Here is a 10,257-nt window from a genome sequence, read left to right as displayed (position 1 = left end):
TGTCAGAAGTGGGATTTGAACCCACGCCCTCTCACGAGGACCAGAACTTGAGTCTGGCGCCTTAGACCACTCGGCCATCCTGACTTCACGAGACTAACTTGAAATTTAGAACCTTTGTAATACTCTTGCAACGCTACTAAGGCAAAACATGAAAAGTGAACGGATTAAGACAGCCACTCTCATACTTTTCATGTTTGTTCTTCTTTGCTTTCTCTTTCTTTCCTTTGGTTTTTAGTTTCAATGGCAAAAAAGGTTTAGATCTGAGAAAGTGGAAAGTAATTCTTCATGGATGAACCTGGACATTTACAATAATTCTTGTGTCAGTGATGATTTTTATGTTGAAGTGGAGGTGTATTGGTGGATGAAAGTGATTTTCTAGTATAAATGTGTGTAGCATGTGTTTATATATGGTTAGACAATATATATACATTATATATATATATATATATATATATATATATCAGTGCATAAGATTGTATATACACGAAGATATAGTGTATAAGGCTGTAAATACACAATTATACACAATTTTATTTGTAGTTTATCTTTATTCTTTATTTTTTATGTTGAGGTCTAAATCTATGGTTCTAAGCTGTGACATCTGTATGTTTCTTCTTTTTCTATTTTTTTTCCCTGTTAATGATTTCTGAAGGAAAAAAGTAGGTGTACACGATGTGTATAAACTATATTCATGTATAATCTTTGTATATACTGATAGCAATATAATTATACACGATTATACACAGTTATACAATATACATAATGGTTTTTTTGTTACCATTTTTGCCTTCTAATGATATACTTTCACTGAATAATAATTTATACATATATACAATATTGTATAATTAATTTATACATATATTTATTATCAACCGAAACTCCCATATTTACATTTATATTATGTATACAATTATATTGTAAATAGATCTGATGCTTCCTCATGTCTTGTTCGATTAAGACTTGACAGGTTATAGTTCAGAATAAATATGGTGTATGTTATCATCTTTATTTCACATGAAAATAAAAAAGTTACAAAAAAATAAAACAAAAAAGACAATCTGATTTAGCATTGAAAAAAACGAAAAAGCAAAATAAAATAAGAAGAAGAAAAAAAAAAGAAACCAAAATTAGTGGAAAGAATATGGGTGAAAGGGAAACAAAGGTTGTTGGATGGAGATTGTCACGACCCGAAATTCCAATCGCGGGGTCGTGATGACGCCAACATTAGCTAATTACTTAATTATTTTTATAATTTAAAACAGAACAATAATAATAATAATAATAATAATTAACGATTAGTAAAATTGAAGAACATAAGATAAATTCATAATATAACATGATCTAAACTAATCTTAGATATCCGGTGTCACCAGTACATGAGCAATTAGAATACGACAAATAAAGTCTGAACGAAATACATTGTTTGAAACAAAAGTAAATCGTAAAGACATAATAGAAGGGGGCTTCAGGGACTACGAACACCAGCAACTCTACCTCAAGTCTCCTCAACAATTCGATGCGGGCAAAACTCCTCTACGCGCTGTTGGGACCAACACCGGGACCTGCACAAGAAGTGCAGAAGTATAGCATGAGTACAACCGACCCTATGTCATCTGTAAGTGCCGAACCTAACCTCGACGAATTAGTGACGAGGCTATGGCAAGACACTTACAATAAACTTGTACGAATAATACTAATAATTGAATATAGAAATATAAATAAATCATTAAACTCCTATAAACGGACTCGAAGGTCAATTACCAGAGGGCCAAGAATAACATGATCTCAAATATCATATCACAATACTGAGAGAAAACTCTACAACAAGAAGAAACTACAACACATCAACTCTGTTACGGCACACAGCCCGATGCCAGCACTTAATAAAATAACTGTTGCGGTGTGCAATCCGATCCCAATATCATATTATATCATTATCTGTTGCGGCGTGTAACCCGATCATAATATCAATTCATTTCAATATCGTTGTAGCGGGTAACCCGTTCCCAATATCAACTCAACACAACTAATTACGAAATCTCAACATAGAAGAAAAATGAAATGTGCGGAACATTAAAGAACTACCAATAAAAATGAAGGATAACCAATACCTCGTAATCCCAATTCTTGGCGATTCTTTAATACAAGAATACTAAATGACTCAAACAATTGGAATGCATAATAAAGTGCATCAGGTAATATAAAGATAGTTAAAGTAAGTAAAATATAGGACAATGAAAATTTACAATTAATGCAAGTAGGAACATGCAGCAGGTATGCAGTTATTGAGCGAGAAATGAATAAATCGAAATAAGTAACAATTAAATAACAGATAACAAGTAAAGCATGGATGACAAGCAAAAACATATAGCAATTAAGGCATGTAACAAGAGATAACATGGAATAAATGAAGACATGGAGATAAATAGCCCAATCCCGCATGTTTTAATCCCATGACGACGCATATACACTCGTCACCTCGCATATACGTCGTGTCCCCACATAATTCACATAACAAATTAAGGCTAGCAAGTGGGCCGGTCCAGGCCCGGGACCACGGGCCAAACGGGCTAAACCGGCCAGGATCGTTAGGACCGATTTTAGTAGGCCTGGGCCGGTCCTATGCTTTGGGCCTGCCAGGACCGGGACCATTTAGCCCGCCAGGGACCGGACCGGCCTCTTAGCGGGCCAAACGCTCCCAACGGTCAACTTTCAAAATAAAAAAAATTAAAATTTAAAATATAGCCATTAGGCTGTCAAAAATAGTCGTTGGCTATTTATAAAATAGTCATTTAACCCCCTCCCCTTCCCCCCTCCCTCCTCCCAACTTTATTTTAACCCCAAACTTTTTATAATTATATTTTTTCTCAATTTTCAACTATAAATACCCCCTCATTCTTTTATTTTTTTCTTACAAAATCATCAATCTCTCTCTAATTTTCTTCTATAATTGCTAGTATTGCTTACTTTATTATTATAATTTGTGAAAAAATTGTGAAGTTGGTGAATTGAAGTCTTCAACGATAATTAATTTTCAACAAGTTATTCGTCAATTCGGTAAACTCGTTCCAACTCTTAAGTTTTAATATTATAGTTTTGTTTATTTTATTTATTTTCTATTACTTTATTAATTAAGATGGCTTCCTTAAAAAACTTTTTGATAAAATAAGGGAAGATCCAAAACGGACGAATCTAATGCTAAATATGTTCCTCCTCCACTGCCCCGGGCTCCTCGAACCAAACCCCATATCCGTCCTACACCTGCTATTCTTGATAGCGATAATAGTTTATTACAATTTACTGAAAGTCAGTTTTGCCATAATATTAGAGCTGGTGAACAATTAGACCATGAATTAATGAATGCTCTTTATTCTAATCCAACTATTGATGAAAATGATGACGAGGAAATAGATTTTGATGAAACTCAACCGGATGATGATACACCAACTAGTCCTGCTCCTGATGTTAACCCAACTAGTGATAAACCTGCTAATCCAAATGATGCCCCATCTGATACTCCTGTTACTACCCCTACGTTTTCTAGACAACCTAGAAAACGGACGGAAACATCTCATGTTTGACCATTTTTTACTCAAGGTTCTAGTAGTAGTGATTTTTCACAACTAAATGAGTTTGAAGTTTATTTGTCGCAGGGAATTGAGGAAGTGAATCCCGACGACTCCTTTAATCTTTTGGAATGGTGGAAGGACAAAGATAAACACTTTCCGGTTCTTTCAAGGATGACCCGAGACATTTTAACTATTCAAGCTTCAACAGTGGCATCAGAGAGCATTTTATTAATGCTCTAATAAAATTACAAGGCATTGCTTTGAATATCTCTTTACAATATTTTTATCTTTAAACTATAAATTTGAATTAAAAAATATTAAAAAATTTAGGTCACAATTCTGTAATAAAATTTACGAAGCATTGCCTTAGATATTATTTTTAACATCCTTTTGTCTCTAATTTTTATATAATTTTTTTAAAAAAATCCATTGGGTCCACTTAGCCCATTTAGCCCGCGGGCCGGGACCGTTTAGCCCTGGACCAAACGGTCCCGTTCCTTACAAAAAGATCACTTAGCCCGGGACCGTTTGGCCCATTTAATTTGGGACCGGCCCACTTAGCCCGTTTAGGCCCGAGACCAACCCACTTGCCACCCTTATAGCAAATAGACCAACAAGTTCTAATTTTCTCAAGTCAAAGTTAGACATGATACTTACCTTACTCTGCAACCAAATCAATCAACCAACCATGGCTTTGCCTGTCAAACAAGCCTCCAAACCAACCGAATCTAGCCAATAGATCAAATAATTTAAAATAAGCTTTAGAAACTACCCTACGAATGAAAAAATTCAATCTTTGATGAAATTGAAAAAGTCAAGAAAAGTCAACCTTGGGCCCGCTTGGTCAAAATTCGAGATTCGGACCAAAATCTGATTACCCATATACCTCCGAGCCCGGTTATATATTATGTTTCGAAATTTCCCCTCAATTTGAGGTCTAAATCTCAATTTTGCAAAATCTCTAAATTCTACCAAAATCCCTAATTTCTACCATGGAAATCCTAGTTTTGATGTTAAAAACTCATGAAAAAAGTATTGGGGAATTGAAAGAAAATGGATTAGAGTAACTTATCAATAATTTTAGGAAGAAAAGCTCTCAAGAAAATTTCCTCTAGAATGTTTAGGGTTGAAAAATGGTGTAAAATGAGCTAAGTCCCCTTTTTCCTCTTTTACCTAGTTGCAAGTATTGATTTGTTCGCAAATGCGAACTCCACATATGCGACACACTGATCGCAAATGTGATCAGTACATCAAACGAACAGTGATCGCAAATGCAAACAACCCACCCTTTGCAGATGCGAGCTTAGCTTCGCAAATGCGAAGCTTCCCCTACACTACCTTTTATCGCACATGCGATGCCCTTGTCACAAAAACGAACACAATGGACTTTGCAAATGCGACTTACTCTTCGCAATGCGAAGACCCAACCCCCAGTCGATGCTCGCAAATGAGATCCCTTGACCGCAAAAGTGAGGCTCGCAAATGCGAGCCAGACCTCGCATTTGCGAGATCTGCAATAGACACCATAAATGGAAAGACACCAGTAGTTCAATTAACAACCAAACGCATCTGTAACGCATCTAAAACTCACCTAAGACCTTCGAGATCCAAATCAAACATGTACAAGTGTAATAACATCATATAAATTTGCTCGCTACCTCAAATCATCAAAATAACATCAAGTAACAAGAATCGATCATCAAAACTCATGATTTTCAACTTGAAAACTCATTTTCACAATTTTTCACAAAAAATGACAAAATGCGATCGGGTCACTTCGGACCCCAACTAAAAGTACGTACAGGTCCAAAAACATCATATGAACCTATCGGAATCGTCAAAACACCAATTTGAGGTCGTTTATCAAGAATATTGACCGTGGTCAACCCAAGTCCCACTGTAAGCCAAAATTTACGTTTTCTTCTAAATTTTACGTAAAAACTTTCCAAAAATTAACACGGACCATGCACATAAATCAAGGAACATAAAATAAAGCTAATAGAGGTCTTGGAACATGGAACTAAAGACTACTACTAAAAATGACCTATCGGTTCGTCACATTCTCCACCTCTAAGAGAAATATTCGTCCTCGAACGGATATAGAAAAGCACTTGGACTGGTAAAAACGTGGGGGTAACTACTCCGCATATCAAACTCAGACTCCCACATAGCCTCCTCAATCGGATGACCCCTCCATTGCACTTTTACAGAAGGAAAACTCCTATACCTCAACTTGCGAATCTACCGGTCTAGAATAGCTATCGGCTCTTCCTCATAGGCCATATTTTCTTCAAGATGCACCGTGCTGAAGTCAAAAAAACATGTAAGTTGTCCTCATGGTACTTCCGAAGTATGGAAACGTAAAATACCGGATGTACCCTTCAAGGATATGAGGCAATGCAATCCTATAAACAACCTCCCCAACTCTCTCCATGATCTCAAACAGGCCAATAAACCTTGTGCTCAGCTTACCCTTCTTCCCAAACCACATCACGCCCTTCATAGGCGATACTTGGAAAAGAACCTTCTCACCCACCATGTAAACAACATCATGAACTTTCCGGTCCGCATAACTCTTCTGCCTGGATTGAGCTGTACGTAGTTGCTCTTGAATCTTCTTAACATTTTCCATAGCATCACAGACCAAATCAGTGCCCAACAACCTAGCCTCTCCGGGCTCAAACCAACCAATCGGTGAACAACATCTCCTCCCATATAATGCATCGTACGACGCCATATGAATATTCGTCTGCTAACTACTGTTGTAGGCAAATTCTTCTAGAGGTAAAAATTGGTCCCATGAACCTCCATAACATAGGAACATAACATGTCCTCCAAGATTTGAATAGTGCACTCGGACTGTCCATCGATTTGAGGATGAAACAATGTGCTCATCTCGACCCACGTGCCCAACTCACGATGTACGGTTCTCAAAAAATACGATGTGAACTGCGTGCCTTGGTAAAAAATGATGGAAATGGGCATGCCGTGCAGGCGAATAATCTCCTGAGTGTAAATCTTAGGTAACCGCTCTGAAGAATAGGAAGTCGCCATCGGAATGAATGATGTGGACTTAGTCAACCGGTCCATAATAACCCAAACTGCATACTTCCTCAAGGTTTGTGGTAAGCCTACCACAAAATCCATAGTGATGCGCTCTCACTTCCACTTCGGTATCTCCAATATCTGAGTCAACCCACCCATTTTCTGATGTTCATACTTCACCAGTTGACAATTCAAACACCGAGATACATAAGCAACAATATCTTTCTCCATCCTTCGCCACCAATAATATTGTATCAAGTCACGTTACATCATCGTGACACCTGGGAGAATGGAATAACGCGAACTGTGAGCCTCCTTAAGGATCAACTCTCTCAACCTATCAACATTTGGAACACAAATCCTGCCTGAAGCTGCATAACACCATCATCACCAATCACAACCTCCTTAGCACCACCCCATTGCACCGTACTCTTCAACACCAACAAATGAAGATCATTAAACTAGTAAGCCTTGATATGCTCCAATAACAAAATTGTGCCACAACATAAGCAAAAACCCGGCTAGGCTCCGAAATATCCAATCTCACGAAACAATTGGCCAAGGCCTAAACATCCATAGCTAGTTGCCTCTCTATTATCGATAAATATTACAAACTACCCATGCTCTCTGCCTTCCTACTCGATGCATCGACCACTACATTGGCCTTCCCCGAATGAGATAATATGGTAATATCATAGTCTTTTAACAACTCTAACCATCTCCGCTGCTGCAAATTAAGGTCTTTCATCTTAAACAGGCATTAGAGACTACGATGGTCGGTATAGACCTCACATGGAATGCCGTATAGATAGTGCCTCCAAGTCTTCAACGCGTGATGAGCAGGGTAATTCTTTTCATGGACCTTCAATTGATGAGACGCATAGGAAATCACCCTACCATCATGCATCAATACTGAGCCAAGCCCAATAAGCGATGCATCATAATACACAGTGTAGGATCCCAAACCTGTAGGCAACACCAACACTGGGGCTGTAGTTAATGCAGTCTTGATCATCTGAAAGCTCAACTCACACTCGTCGGAAAAGAGCACCCTTCTAGGTCAACTTGGTCAATGGGGCTGAGATAGATGAAAACCCCTCCACGAACCGGCGATAATAACCTGCCAAACCTAAAAAGCTTCGAATCTCCATAGTTGAAGTAGGTCTAGGCCAGTTTTGGACTAACTCAACCTTCTTAGGATCCACATTAATGCCCTCGGAAGATAAAATATGTCCCAAAAATGCAATCGAGTCCAATCAGAACTCACACTTTGAAAATTTGGCACATAAATGACGATCCCTCAGAGTCTGAAGAACGATCCATAGATGATGCTCTTGATCTTCTCGACTGCGGGAGTAAACCAAAATATAATCAATGAAGACGATCACAAATGAATCCAAATGGGGCTTGAACACCCGGTTCATCAAATCCATAAAGCTGTCTTAGGGATATCTGATGCTCTAATCTTCAACTAATGGTAGCTAGATCTCAAGTTAATCTTGGAAAATACCTTGGCACCCTGAAGCTAGTCAAATAGGTCATTAATCATCGGCAACAGACACTTGTTCTTGATAGTGACTTTGTTCAACTGTCAATATTCTATACACATCCTCATCATCCCATCCTTCTTCTTCACAAACCGCATTGGTGCACCCCAAGGGGAGACACTCGGTCTATGGCAAGCTGGAATAATACATGTGATGACTGCATCTGATGACTCTGCCTCGAGTCTGGCTGAGAATGCATAAAAATGGGACTGAGCCCCACCACTCTGACCTTTGACTCTCGGACGACCTCTAACTGGCTGATCTCCACCTCTAATGGCCTGACCACCACCTCTAGCTACCTGACCCCCGCCTCTAGCTGGCAATGCGTGGTGGAGAAACCGATGCTGGAATCATGGCACGAGTACCTTGTTGTAATCTGCTACTCTTTAATATAGGACAGTACCTCCTGATATGACATGTGTCACCGCACTCAAAGTTACCTCGCGGCTAGCCTAACTGCTGAGTCTGAGATGATCCTTGATGTGATGACCCGACAGGTCATTTTGAGTACTAGCCTTAATTTTTATGATCTAAGACCTCCCGTGGATTTATTTTATGTTTCTTGGTTTGCGTGCATGGTCCGTGTCGCTTTTTAAAAAGCTCTTGTGTGAACTTTTGAAGAAAATAAAATTTTGACTAAAATGAGGCTAAAGTTGACCACGGTCAACCTTTTGGGTAAACGACCCTGGATCGGTGTTTTTACGATTTCAATAGGTCCATATTTTGATTTTGGACTTCGGCGTATGTCTGGAATTGAATTCGGAGGTCCCTAGATTGATTTGATTTGTTTTGTCGAAAGTTAGCAATTTGAATGTTTGGAAATTCCCTAGGTTTGACTGTAGGTTGACTTTATAGTTATCAGGCTTAGATTTTGGTTTTGGGACTTGGAATAGGTCCGTTTTGTTATTTGAAGCTTGTCTGCAAACTTTGGTGCAATTTAGAGTTGGTTTGATAGGATTCAGACGCTTGGTTGTGATTCTAGAGGTTTTTGAGTTTTCTTTTGAATTTCATGCATTTTGATGTCCGATTCATTATTCTAGATGTTGTTTTGGTATTTTGATCGTGCGATTAAGTTTGTATGATATTTTTAGACTTGTGTGGATGTTTGATTTGGAGCCCCGAGGGCTCGGGTGAGTTTTGGACGTGTTTCGTATTGGATTGAGCTGGTTATAGGTTGCTGGTGTGTTGGTGCTGCAGTTGTCGCAATTGCGAGCACCAGCATCGCAATTGCGAAAAGGACATGGGAGGTCTATATTTTGCAAATGTCGCTCCCTCTTCACATTTGCAAAGAAAGTATAAGATTGGACTGGGTCGCATTTGCGACCATTGTGTTGCTTTTGCAAAGAAGGTTATTATCGCAATTGCGAAGCTTTTGTCGCAATTGTGACATATGTGTAGGCTGTCAGGGTTTGCTTTTGTGACCCCTGTTTCACAATTGCGAAGGTTCGCAAATGCAAACCCGAGGTCTCATTTGCAACATCCACAGCTGAACAAAAGGTCTGGAAGACGGGATTTTAGTCTCATTTTCATATCGTTGAACTCTAGACTCGATAAAAGGCGATTTGGACAGGGGATTTTCGCATATAACCATTAGGTAAGTAATTTTGATCTATTTTCAATTATATTACGTGATTATACATGAGATTTAACATTTGTAATGACCCGACTTATTATTTTAAGAATTAACGTCCTGTTCAGTGATTTAAAGGTCTCGAGCAGCATCATAATATGTATTATGACCCGCAGGTGTGGTCGAGTTTGATTTTCGGAAGATTTAGAATTAAATTGAAAGAACAATTCATATTTAGAAGCTTAGAATGGAAAGAGTCGACCAGAGAGTTGACTTTTGAGCAAACGACCATGGAATGGAATTTTGATGATGGCAATAGCTTCGTATGATGATTTTAGACTTAGGAGTATGTTCGGATTTGGATCTGGAAGTCCGTAGGACAATTCGACGTATTTTGGCGAAAGTTGAAAAATGGAAGATTTTTGGAAAGACTGACCGAAGGTTGAATTTTTGATAACGAGGTCGGATTTCGATTCCGGAAATTTGAATAGCTCCATTTCGTCATTTATGACTTGTGTGCAAAATT

General features: G+C 38.5%; 1 protein-coding gene and 1 non-coding gene across 2 annotated transcripts; both read right to left on the bottom strand.

Annotated features, from left to right (window-relative positions):
- Nucleotides 1–84, bottom strand: TRNAL-CAA (transfer RNA leucine (anticodon CAA)). Its single transcript has one exon. It is a non-coding gene; the product is annotated as a tRNA-Leu (tRNA).
- A 5,726-nt stretch (nt 85–5,810) lies between these two features.
- On the bottom strand, nt 5,811–6,306 carry LOC138907895 (uncharacterized). Its single transcript, XM_070198516.1, has 2 exons — nt 5,939–6,306; nt 5,811–5,874 (listed from the first exon to the last, which is right to left on the bottom strand). Exons 1-2 carry the CDS (start codon nt 6,304–6,306, stop codon nt 5,811–5,813), a joined length of 432 nt encoding a protein of 143 aa, XP_070054617.1.
- Nucleotides 6,307–10,257: the final 3,951 nt, after the last annotated feature.

Source organism: Nicotiana tomentosiformis, chromosome 3 (genome assembly GCF_000390325.3).
Source record: "Nicotiana tomentosiformis chromosome 3, ASM39032v3, whole genome shotgun sequence".
NCBI lineage: Eukaryota > Viridiplantae > Streptophyta > Magnoliopsida > Solanales > Solanaceae > Nicotiana > Nicotiana tomentosiformis.
This window is presented reverse-complemented; position numbering and strand designations above follow the sequence as displayed.

What these genes read in the sequence shown, in the direction of transcription:
- LOC138907895 (XM_070198516.1), bottom strand. Translation starts at nt 6,306, where the DNA reads ATGGCGTCGTACGATGCATTATATGGGAGGAGATGTTGTTCACCGATT. An exon ending in ATCCTTGAAGGGTACATCCG is followed by an intron (nt 5,875 to 5,938) that starts GTATTTTACGTT and finishes TTTTGACTTCAG; the next exon opens with CACGGTGCATCTTGAAGAAA.